The sequence below is a fragment of the Chenopodium album genome, chromosome 18, assembly GCF_948465745.1.
Source record: "Chenopodium album chromosome 18, dcCheAlbu1.1, whole genome shotgun sequence".
Classification (NCBI taxonomy): Eukaryota; Viridiplantae; Streptophyta; class Magnoliopsida; order Caryophyllales; family Amaranthaceae; genus Chenopodium; species Chenopodium album.
Genome location: NC_137851.1, coordinates 10,403,485 through 10,416,272, shown reverse-complemented (window position 1 = coordinate 10,416,272; position 12,788 = coordinate 10,403,485). Strand labels below are relative to the sequence as shown.

The window sequence follows — 12,788 nt, the reverse complement described above, 5'->3', positions numbered from 1 at the left end:
ACCCGAAGAGACCCGAACCCGAAATGACCCGACCTAAAATTAACAAATACTCAAAATGACCTAAATGATTTAGGGCTTAATTATTTTACTTGAATAAACATTTATCGAAAATTACCTAAATTAAACAGTATATTATTGTGTGTATAATACTGTTGAAATGTGCGTGCAATTTATTACTCGTAATTCATAAAAAGTTTCATTTGATTAGGAACACTAGTTTTTGTTATTGTTATTATTATTACTATTACTCTTAGCTTCTTCTTTTAAGTGTTACATTGAATTTTTTTCCACCATTCACTTTATTTAATTTGAATTTTTGACCAATTAATCAATAATAGTGACCATACATATGAAACAATACATTCTTGTGTATATAGTAGTGTTGGAATTGTCTAATGAATATATTATTAATATTCAACTGTTATGCTTTATACTTATTGATCTTTATAATATATTATTGATCAAATTTCTACATCGACATAGACGAAAATTGACCAGACTCGAATATACCTGACCCGAACTCACCCCCAACCCGAATTTGACCCGACTTGAACTTGACCTGATAATTGGACCCCAAAGACTGACCCAACCCGAATTGAACCGACCCGATCCGAACTCGACCCGAAGCGTTGACCCGATACCTGACCCGAATTGCCATTGATCCGAACCTGACACGAACTGACTTGACCCGTACCCGACCCGAACGACCCGTTTGCCTAATCTAGATTTAGATTGCACACACAATTAATGCCATGTTCGCGCACTAGAAAATTTGGGAGAGCTAAGCTACGCGCCTACACATCTGTTCAAGCCTCCAGGAACATACGTCCAAGGGTGGCCTGAAAGTAAGTTGTGTGCATCCCCGCAAAAGAGGAGTGGGGTGTTCACACCAAACCCGCATAAACCCTTGCATATCTTGTTTACATTCTTAAATTAATTGATTGTTTTCACAAATTATAACATATTGTTTGGCATTACATACAAATCAAATATTACCCCGCTTCATTTTAATTGCAATTAAGGAGTATTATTTAATTTGTGAGATATAAAAAATTCTTTTGTTATGACTAAAAGAAATAGAGTTAGTACAACTACAACACCAATCGGATCAGATGCCTTTTTCAAGTATCGATCAGGGTGTTACCAAATTATCCATCTTGATTTCTTGCATACTGTGGTGCTTCTTTGCACTAGATGATGTCGAAGGTTAAATATGAACTACGTACGGGCCGGGCGACATGTCTTATCCAAATGCATATACCAACGAACTATATTATTTAAAGTAACTGAATTTTCATCACCTAACCATGTTGAGCTAACGCTTAATGGGCTTGGAAGATTAATCAACAAAGGGTTGGACCATGAAAGAGGCCAAGAGAATTCCTTCGTGAAGAGACGAAAGCCCGGCCACCTTGTCTAACATAAATATTCTACAAATGCAGAATAAAAAACAGCAAATGATCATACATCATGATTTTGTGGAATTTGATATTCCTCTTTGTTTTAATAAGTGTTACACTTTGACTTTTTTATTATTTACATAATGGTTTTGACTTGATTAATTTACCAATATATAAAAAAACAAATATTATTGTATAATATATTGTTGGATTCGTTATAATTTATACTTTCATATTATAAAATTTCCTATAATTTCAATAACATATGATTAGATAAATTAATATTCAAAGTAGGGCCTGTTCTGGTTGACTGAAATGAGATGAACTGAACTGAACTGAACTTATTGGAGCTGAACTGAACTAAACTAAATATTTTATGAGAAAAGGAAATTACAAACTGAACTGATTGGAGCTTAACTGAACTGAACTGAACCGAAAATAAGCTGAAGATAACAGACCCGTAGTGTCTCGGCATGCGTATTTGGTCAAACTGTAACACTTATTAAAACACGGAGGGAGTAGGTATTATGAAAAAATAATATTTATCGCACGCGTGACCAGTTGTAACTAACGAGTAACCCTTATAACATTAACCGAATAACCTAGATAATATTATTGATGAAGTAACCCCTTCTCGCTGACCGAGTAACCCCTATACCACTAATGAAATATCCCTCATTATGGTTGGCCACACAGTGTAGCCAGAAACATATTAAAATTTGTGTAGAATTTAACCACTTGTAGTTCCTTCCATTCTCATTTAATTTTGATACCGATAACTCGGGTCTACAAAACTTTTAATTGTAGGCTTAATATTTCATGTTTAAGGGTCTAATTCGATTACAAGTATCAAAAATCTTATGGAATTTTGAAATACCAGGCAAATGATCTACAAAATAGATACACTACTACGAAGAAAGATAAAAGAATTTAATCGTACAAAAATAAAATTGCTAATCTAATACGGAGTACTAGCATTACTACTTAATAGCTAATATCAATCATGTCAAATGAAATATTTACATTATTAGAACTTTATAAGGGAAGAATTTCAAAAAATAATATCCTCGACAATTCAAGATCCCCGAGCCTAAACCAAATTGGACGAATAACCGTACCCAAACATATAGTTACGTGTTGAAACCCGAACTCAACTTGACTTGTTAGTAACTTGACTCGAACTAATGACGTCCTTGTTTACCTATGGCCTGATCTTGCTCTGCAAGTTTCCTATATAACTCTGGAAAATTTGAAGAGAAATAAGATTTCTTTGGCAGAGATCGATCGCGGTATCGTGATCAACCGTAGTAATGTCATGGATGCTAGCCCTCTTAGTGTTTTTTGGATTTTTTTTCCTGACGTTAAACTTTTGGGCGTGGCTAGCTACTTGGGTTGGAGACCTTGTTTTCACAACCATCCTTGCTATACTTCTCCAATCACCTCCTCCATAAATCACCGCACCGATCAAAAATAACCTACAATATATAAAACATAATTGGATTTATATATTTGGGATGTCAATTAATCACGTGTAAATAATATGCAAAATAAAACACAAATTCTTGATTAAGGCGAATTTTCAATAAGTTATTGTAAGACATATAAAAAAAAAACATGTACTAGTATTAAATGATTATATTAGCTTTAATGTCATACCACATATCCATTTGAATTTACACATTTAAAATACAATTAAACTCATTATAAATTACCACCAACTTGCCACACAACAACCACCGCACACCACAACCACCGCACAACGCACCAGGCACCAGGCACTGCCACGGATTCCAACCCCCTCTCACCGGATTTCGACCCCCTTTCTACCAATTTCCGACCTCAAAACCCTAGCCACCGAATTCCAACTACCCATAAAGCCCCATCTGACCAAATTTTGACCACTCCTAAACCCTTGCCGCCACCAAATTTCTCACTCCTAAAACCCTAGCCACCACCTAATTCTGACTCCCTCCTTAACCAATACCAAATTCTGACCCCTCCTTAGCTCCAACCGAAATTCTGACCAACTGAGGTGAGTTGATTTCATTGCCGGCTAGTAACATGGAAGATCGGGGAAGATAAAGAGGAAATTTTGTTGGTGGTAAAATAAAACTTTTTTTTATGTATGTGGTAAAAGCAAATAAGTGGTATTTTGGAGGTAGTAAAAGTCAAAATTTTTACCACCTACGTTAATAAAAAGTTTTATTTCACCACTATACAAAAAAAAAATTAAAAAAAAAATAAATAAAGTTGGCTTTTACCACCAATTATGTATAAAAATTAGTGATGATCAATATTAGCAGGGCCGGCTACTAGGGGGAGCTCATTGAGCGATCACTCAGGGCCCCCCTTTTGTAGGGCCCCCTTTGTTTTTCTTTTTTTATATATATTTTTTTTTAAAAAAAAACTATTCTTTGATTAATTATTGAAATGTAGTACTAATGACAAGTATAACTACTTCTTTTTAATCTAAAAATGAATCAAAAGATTAATTTAGTTAGCTTAAGTGATTTTTTTGGGTTCAAATGGAGGAAATGAAGAAGCACTAAAGCAGGGGTTTAGTTTATTTGCTTTATTTTCTTTTTGTTTTGTATTTTTAGATTTTCATTTTCTCTTTTATATGAGCTTTCATTTTCCTTTTTTCTTTTCTACTTTCTCTTTTAGTTTATTTCTTTGCTTTAATTACCTAAATTCTACTTCGTATTATGTTAGCTTTAATTACTGAACTTCTCTTCTTTATTAATTTTTTTTTATTTATTGGTTTTAAATTCTTGACATTTTGTTAAATAAATAACATGAGGTATTGGAAATATAGCTTGTGAGGGTTTGATTGATGAATTTGCTTTAAATAAAATGCTCAGAGGATCGATTATAATCAATAATTTTGGTGAACTTTATAATATAAAAAATTATGAAATACATTCTCATAATTTAGGGGCCTTTTTTAAGATTTTGCTCCGGGCCCCTAAAATGTCCAAGACGGCACTGAATATTAGTTGTATAAATTGATTGACTTATGCTTCTTTAATTATACATTACGTACCTGTGTTCATCTTTGGACCATTGAGTATATTTAATTTTCTTGCGGATGAAGTTATCGTGACCATTATCGTAGTTGTAGACCTTGTCGTCCTTGTACTTGGGTATGCAAAACCTACCATTTTCAATCTCATTCACATCGTACACAAGCTGATAGTAGTGATTCTTAATCTCTTCCGGTGTTCTTGTGCCTCTGAAACATACGTTAGCGATTTGCGTCCACCAGTCAAACTCGTCCGAACTAACGTAGTCCATTGCTAGACAATTTTCAAACAGCTTGTTTTCCTCAAAACTCCATGCTTTGTATTTACTCAATGATGATGATGGTAATTCCATTGTTTTTCACTAATTATAATTTAGTGGACCAATTAGTCAATTTTGTACAAACAACAAAGTCAAACCTTCAAACCCTAAATACTGTATTAGGGTATAGTACAAAGACTTTATGAAAAATAGAAGAAATTTTGGAGGATATAAAGTTAGTTTAATATGAATAACAGTTTGTGTATATATACAGTTTGAATATAAATAAAAGTTTGATTATGCATAGAGAAACTGTAATTAAAATCTAATGCCACTAGATATTTTTTTGTGGTGCAATGTACAAATAATACAAACTAGGTCTTCTATTGGATTTTTGTATAAGAATTAATAAGATAGATTTTACCAGAATCTTACGAGTATAAAACTAGATATTATCAATTTGATATAATTTTATTAATTTTTTTTAAGAAATTAATTGACTATAATTATTAATTTATCACAGAATTAATTCAAATTTTAATAATTTATCACAAAATTAACAAATTGTTATATGTATCTAGTCAAATAGTAGGGTTACTCTGACATATGTGGGGTTAGTTCAGTGGAAAATGAGGTTATTCTTATATATAAGTGGGGTTGCTAAATACAGGGATTACTTTTTCTTTTTTTTAATTACTTGATATTATTTGCACAATAAATTAAGGTTACTTTTATAGACAAAATAAGGTTACTCTACTCTTATACGTACATATATGCTAATATCATTAATTTAAAAAAATAAAATAAAAATAAAAATAATAAAAATACGAGTATAAAATTGGGGCGATGCTGCAATTTTGGGATGTGGTGTTGTGCTGAGAGTAGACCTGGCAATCCTGACCCGACCCGATTGACCCGACCCGAATAACCCGACCCGTAACCTGAAGTTGACCCGAAATCATTGACCCGAAAATGACCCGAACTCGAACTAACCCGACCCGACCTGAACCCGACCCGAAATGGAGTTGACCCGAACATGACCCGATGACCCGAAGTGACCTGACTCGAATGACCTGACCCGAAATTGACCCGAAACCCGAACTTGACCCGACCCGAAACGACCCGAAACCCGAAGTGGCCCGACCAAATTTTAACCCGAATTGATTGACCCCAATCAACCCGACCCGAATTGACCCGAATAATAAGAGAATAGGATGAAATGGTTAATTACTTGTTTTAAGGCTTCTTTATTTTCTAAGTAATAGGTACTCACGATTTTTTTTTTTTTTTTTTTTTTTAACGATTTTACTTTATTTTCCAACTATTTTTTTTTAAGTGAATTTACATTGGTGACCCAACACAAACTTGACCCGAATAGACCCGACCCGAGTTGACTCGACCGAAATTGACCCGACTCGAAATTGGCCCGAAAATTGATCCTAAATATTGACCCGACCCGAAAAGACTCGACCCGAATTGACCCGACCCGAACTTAACCCGACCCGAACTTGACCTGACCCGAACTTGACCCGAAGTGCTGACCTGAATTTGACCCGAAACCCGAGTCGACCCGACTCGACCCGAACCCGACCCGAACATTTGTTGACCCGAACTTGACCCGACCTGAATTGACCCGACCCGAACCCGACCCGAATGACCTGTTTGCCAGGTCTAGCTGAGAGTGGTACCCAATGACATAAATCCCTAAGCCCAAAATCAAAACATAACTTTCTATTACCTTTGGGCCGTTTGGATAAAGATCATCTCAGTACATACTTTCACTCATATACGGTAGAGCACTCTAAAGGGCGAAGGTGGCTATGGCATGAGTTGCTTGACTTGCTTCATTAACCTCCCTAAAAAAAGATGAGATAAAAGAAATACTTTGTACACGTTTCTAAATACTTGCCAAAAAAAAAAAAAAAAAAACCTTAGAACCCTATTTTTGTTTTCCACGGTACTTATAAAATGCGTGACACACATAATTTAACATACTTAAAATGAGGTTGAGAAATCGTAAGGATTATTGTTGAGCCATGAGCTTTAAATAATGATAATCATAGAACTTTAAAAAAAAAAAAAAAAAAAATTCAATTGCATTGTGTTGTGGTATTGTAACATTTTCATTTTAGAAATTGTTAATTAGGCCATGTTCACTTCACCTTACAAAAATAATATTCAATAAATATAATTTCAGTTCAGTAAAAATAATTTCAATTTTGTAAAAATAATTTCAGTTCAGTAAAAATCAGTAAATGTAAAGAAGAAATATAATAGAGATTCAGTAAAAATAATTTCAATTCAGCAAAATTAATTTCAGTTCAATAAAAATAATTTAAGTTCAACAAAAATAATTTCAATTCAGTAAAAATAATTTAAGTTCAGCAAAAATAATTTCAATTCACTAAAAATAATTTCAGTTCAGCAAAAATAAGGTGAAGTGAACGGAGCATTACAAGTAAGAAAAAAAAAAAAAGAAAAACAGAGGAAGTATATATTAAGCCACAACAATAAATTATTTTGGATGATTTGAAAAGCAACAACAATTTGGATATGTATCAGATATCAATATTATTGTCGTTTGGGTTTATAATTGAATATATTATCACATTTTGAATGAAAACCATGCAAGCTTAACAATGCATATGTTTAAAAAGCAAGTTGTATGATCGTCGTAAGAGATCTTCATTCGCTCTTTCATACTTAGTATATCAATGCATTTCACCTATGAAGTTGAAGTCAATGTGGTTTAGAATATAGCCGAATAACTAATATTTACGAATCTTAAGGTATTAGTACTTTTAAACTAACCTAATAAAAAGCTCAAATCACCTCATCTATGATTATAGCGATTAGGGCATGCGTGGCTTTATAATTTGGCTTAAAAGATAGACTTGAACCGAAATAACCTCTTAAATTGCTAAATTAAAGTCTGGCCCGTCCGATGATCACCTGTCCTTACGCATAGTGATGAAGTAGTTAAACAACATACACTCTACGATTTTGATTTACTAACTAAAGGTTGTACAAGTAGTTTAAGAATTGGTAATGGACAAAGAAGGCCACGGGTGGGCATGTCTCCTTGGGGATACGGGACAGCAGCCGTCAACATCACTTCACATGCTACTCTTTCTTTCTTTATTCAATCGCAACGTGTCCTTCTCTATATTGGACGACATTCGTCGACAGCTCACGTACACCTCCCATTAGGCCACTACATTATTTTCATTCCTACATAAATATTGCACTTACTTATAATTAATTAAATTATACCGTTTCAAAGTAATTGCAACATTTTTACTTTTTATGTAATAACAGATACTTTGATCATTATTACTACTCGTTCATCTAATTAGCTCAATTATTGCCAAGTGTTATGCACATATGTAACGATTAAAATGGGGCAAATGTAATGATCTCATATATAAGTTATATAACTGTTGCAATAAAGGGTCTAAGGCAACAATCTCGTTATAACCATTGCAATGCTAGTTATTGCATTAGGGTTTTTTTTTTCTTTTTTCTTTTTTTTTTTTTTTTTTTGCATTAGGTTTAATGAAACAGTTATAGGCATTATTTCTAGAGAATTAACTGATCTAATGTGCTCTTTAACATAATCTTAAAGGTCTAAAACTCGCTATCATATAAAATCATGCATGGAAGCCGCCATAAATTAAAATATACTGTGCTAAAAAAAAAAGGTTGGATAGCCACTTAATTAGAAGTTAAACAATTTGTTCATTTTTCATTTGTTTTTGTTTACTGTTGATAAGCAACAGCAGCTTATATTATGGGATTATTGAATATAAAATTAAGAATAATGGATGTGTATAATTGTATACGTAGTAGGGTCCAGCCAAGCAATTTAACAAAGATTTAAATTTAAAGAATGTTACTCGTATATTTCATTACATGATGTATTTTAGAATTCTCTTATCTCTAGTAACTACATAAATATATTATATAAGTATGCTTTATAACATATAGTCTAACACTAGTAAAGTAGTATTATCCCAATTTTGAATTGAATCAGATTCGAACAATTGTCATCAATCTCTAGTTGCATGTGTGAATTTAGCTATCTCAAGCGTGTAAGTGTCCGCTAATGAGGAAGCAAGTTGCGCGTGAAAAAAAGAGGAAGGAGGCTAAGATAAATTAGTTTTCACCAATACATTAGGAGCTCTAACTCTTAAGCAAAATTATACGATTAAATTGTGTGGATATGCCCAAAACTATAAGGTGAATTGCATATGAATGTATATGGATCATAGTAACTAGATATCCTGGCATAAGGATTAGCTAGATTAACATCTATTAGGACACAATAAATTTACACATTTATTTATTTTTAACTTTGATAGAATGACAATTTTTTAAAAGGTCTGAATTATTTAATAAAATTAAACTTAGATCGAATATGCACTATTTTTAATTTATAGTACTTGATCATAATTAACATTATTGAAAGTCAAAAATAATGAAATTAAAAAAGAATAAGGGGGAAAGCATGCTAATCACTGGACCAATCATGCAAGTAAAGAGGGTCAGAGGAAAGATGATTTCCTTTTAAACAAAAATTCATTACATTTTATCGGTCCACAAAATCCAAGTCTTCATCTTCATCATTTCTCTCTGCCCTAGCTTTTAGTTTACGCTCAGGAACTTCTGAACCAAAAGAAATAATTTTTAATTTTGACTAATACATTATTTTCTATATTTATATTATTTTTATTACTTCCTCCGTTTTATAATGTTAGTCCCATATATTATTTTGGGCGTTTAAAAAGATCTACCCATATTGAATATATATATATATTTTTTTTTTGAAACAAATCAATTCATAAATAAAAAGCCATCCGGCATCTACAAATGAAATCTACATTAACAAATACATAATATTGAATCAAATTAGGGTTTCCTTCATCAAAGCTACGATCGTTGAAAAAATCTTGCACTGTGGTACATCTCTCGCACACATCGCTAGAATATACAGCCATTTCGGAGAGACGGCCTAACAATTTGTTGTAGCCGTAAGGATGATTTTCATCTGATTCGCTTGAACGCATTTGAAAACTTGACAACCGTTGTGATCCCAAACAAATCTTTACCAAAGAACTGTCAATAGGGAAAAAGATGATTATCTTTTTGATAAACCCTAACACACAAATAAACCATAAACATAAACAAACAACTAAACCAACAAAAACTAACGACTCCGTCATATGGAGACAGACGTATCTACACTTACTCGTGTAGATTTATTGAAACCTAAATTGAAAAACCAAAGAAAATTTAGGGAAAAGGGTTTTAGACTATGTCCGAAGAAATTAGACTATTTCCGGCCTAAACGGCCAAGATTTTGGAGAAACTCTAGTAGAGAGGAGAAGCGAGAGATATGATGGTTTTACCTACGTATTACCCATATTGAATATATTTCATTGATAACTTGATTTTTTTGGAATTAATTGGTTGTGAATTGATGACATGACTCCAAGTAAGGAAATCTTTACCTTTAATTATGCAATTATAACTTGTGCTTTCCTAATAAAAAAATCAAAAAAGTAAAATAAGGTAAACTAATTATGAATTATGTTGTACTTTAATGTTAGATTCCAAATATATTTCTTTTCTTATTTTATGTGATTGATTCTATATAGAACTAACATTATGAAACAGAGGGAGTATTAGATTCATTAAAACGTCTTTTAATTAAAATACGTGTAATTATAGTCCTCGTTTACACATTTTACTTATAAAACTTATCTTAGTTTCATTTGTTGCCTTTTCAATTTCAATTAACTTATCCATTTCATCTAAATTTCAACTATTTAATTTTTACCAATGCTTTAACCCATCAACTATTGCTACGGAGTACAAGTGTTTTAACTGAGCACTACTCGCTCTGCCCTTGTATGTTTGCACTATATGACTCATGAAACTCTCATATAAAGTGAATTCATGATGTAAATAATAGGGGACAGAGAAAGTATCTGTGTTCAATGAATGAGCTGAGTGACACTATAAAAGTCTCACCTATACCTTTATTTTCTCTATGGGATGAGATCCCATAACCTTTTTCCCTTGTATTCATTCACTACCATCCATATTTGTATCTTGGAAGACACTGCCTCAACTTTGATGGCTTGATTTGCAACAACTCAATAGCAGTAGGAATCGGCATTACATTCATTAGAGAGACTACAGCGAAGCCTTCATCAAGGCATATACACATTCGTTCAATATTGGCAAACATAAAGACATTCATAGTAGAAAAAGTTAGCGCTTTATAAGGAAGTCCAACTAGCTTTTCATCATAATAAAGAAATTCATAAAATTCTATATAAAAGACATGTGGACAGTCTGTCGATAGATCGAGCACATCATTAAGCGGGCACATCAACAACATACATTCATAATATGTTAGAAGTATTTCATGGCTTAACGGACTTAAAGAGTTAAAATATTAGTGTTTATTTTGTAACAACACTACTTTGTGTTTCTTTTGACTCTATTGAGTTTCACTAATCTTTTTCTAATCCACATGCTTTACAAACCATCTAAATAAAAGTGTTTGATTTAATGAGTCAATACAAATAGGTGAGGAATGCCATACAAATTTTTGGTTTTTATTTATTCCAATAATTTTAAATTTGTGTCTATTTTCATATATTAAACTAGCTAGCTTTTCACTATTCTATTAAAAATAATATTAGAGGAAGAAGGTTGTGGACATTAATAAAGAGGAGGTGGGGTGGGGGTGGGAGGGGGATTGGAGAAGGTAGTTATCAACCTTTTTTTCTTTTCTTTTTTATTTTTTTCAAATATTGAAAGCAAAATGTCATTAAGTTTTCGCTAATTGGCAATTTTGCTCCGTAGCAATCACCTATTAATTAAGAAGTTATAAAAATTAAAGTCGAAAAATTTATTCAAAAGTTTAGACATAAAATCAAATCTCATCTATTATTTATTTTTAACTCTTTTAAAATATATTCGTACAAAAATAAATAAATAAATAAATCATGCTGTAATATTAGAGGTATGAATTCTTTAATTATTTATTTAAGTTGAAGTTACTATCAAACACTACAAATGTGCTTTTCTATCATTTTAGGGCCATGTGAGCCATTGGTGTGGACTGAGGTTGAAAAAGAAATGAAGTCCGTCTCTCCACCGGTAGGAATGTGTCTCCATACTTTTTAGTTTTTACCAGTCTATATTATTTTTGTTTTTGTCTTAATCTAAATTATTTACTTTAATTTCTTACTCTTTTCGTTTCTAAATTATTATCAAGCTACAACATTAAGTTTTATACTTCGTATATTGAAAGAATGAAAGCTGGTTATACTCCCTATATTTTCTTATTTTGGATACATAGGAAATGACTTTTAAAATTTTTATACTAGAGTGTATTCGTGCTAACTCACGATATATACGTAACATGTATATTTTAAAAAGAAAAACAATAGGAGGTTATAGCGAAAGAAAAACAAAAAAAAAAACAAAAAAATTTGAAAATTGGACTTTTAGAGGGTTATGGTTAAATGACTCTACAATTATATAAAAGATTTGTGTTATGCATGGCTATATTTTTGTATAAATATATTAATAGTAAATTTAAATGAAAATTATGACGGATTAGTTAATATCAAATGAAAATAACTATACTCCGTAATATCTAATTATAATTTTTACTAATATACCAAAGTATTACAAATATTTAATATAATGGTCGAAGTTGATTGATGTTGTTACAGTACAGTAATTAAGAAGCTTTTGAGTTATTTTTGTTAAAACAAAAAACTAATAGTTAAATATTTCACTACGTATACTCACTACTTTGCAACGATATAGAAGTGATAACAACTCAATACATCATGACCACTTTTCACACAAAGATGATGAAGTCACACTGTATGAATTATATGATAATGTCCATGTAATTTTAGCATAGTGCCCTTTTCTGGCATAGTGGTCACAGTAAGTTTTCCATTCCCAATTGTGTACTTATTATTGTACTTATCATCGCATCTCCTAATTAATAAATATACTCCTAACACAAATATAGAGTACACAACTCGACTGATCAATTAATTTATATGACTTAAA

The 12,788-nt window shown here is 31.9% G+C and overlaps 1 protein-coding gene across 1 annotated transcript; it reads right to left on the bottom strand.

Moving 5' to 3' along the window:
- Positions 1–2,601: 2,601 nt before the first annotated feature.
- Positions 2,602–4,775, bottom strand: LOC145591782 (transcription factor SRM1-like). Its single transcript, XM_081648281.1, has 2 exons — positions 4,444–4,775; positions 2,602–2,875 (listed from the first exon to the last, which is right to left on the bottom strand). Exons 1-2 carry the CDS (start codon positions 4,773–4,775, stop codon positions 2,602–2,604), a joined length of 606 nt encoding a protein of 201 aa, XP_081504407.1.
- Between the last annotated feature and the right edge of the window lie 8,013 nt (positions 4,776–12,788).

Coding starts and splice junctions, on each gene's coding strand:
- LOC145591782 (XM_081648281.1), bottom strand. CDS start 4,775: ATGGAATTACCATCATCATCATTGAGTAAATACAAAGCATGGAGTTTT. Junction 2,876..4,443: donor TGGTCCAAAGATGAACACAG/GTACGTAATGTA, acceptor TATATATTGTAG/GTTATTTTTGATCGGTGCGG.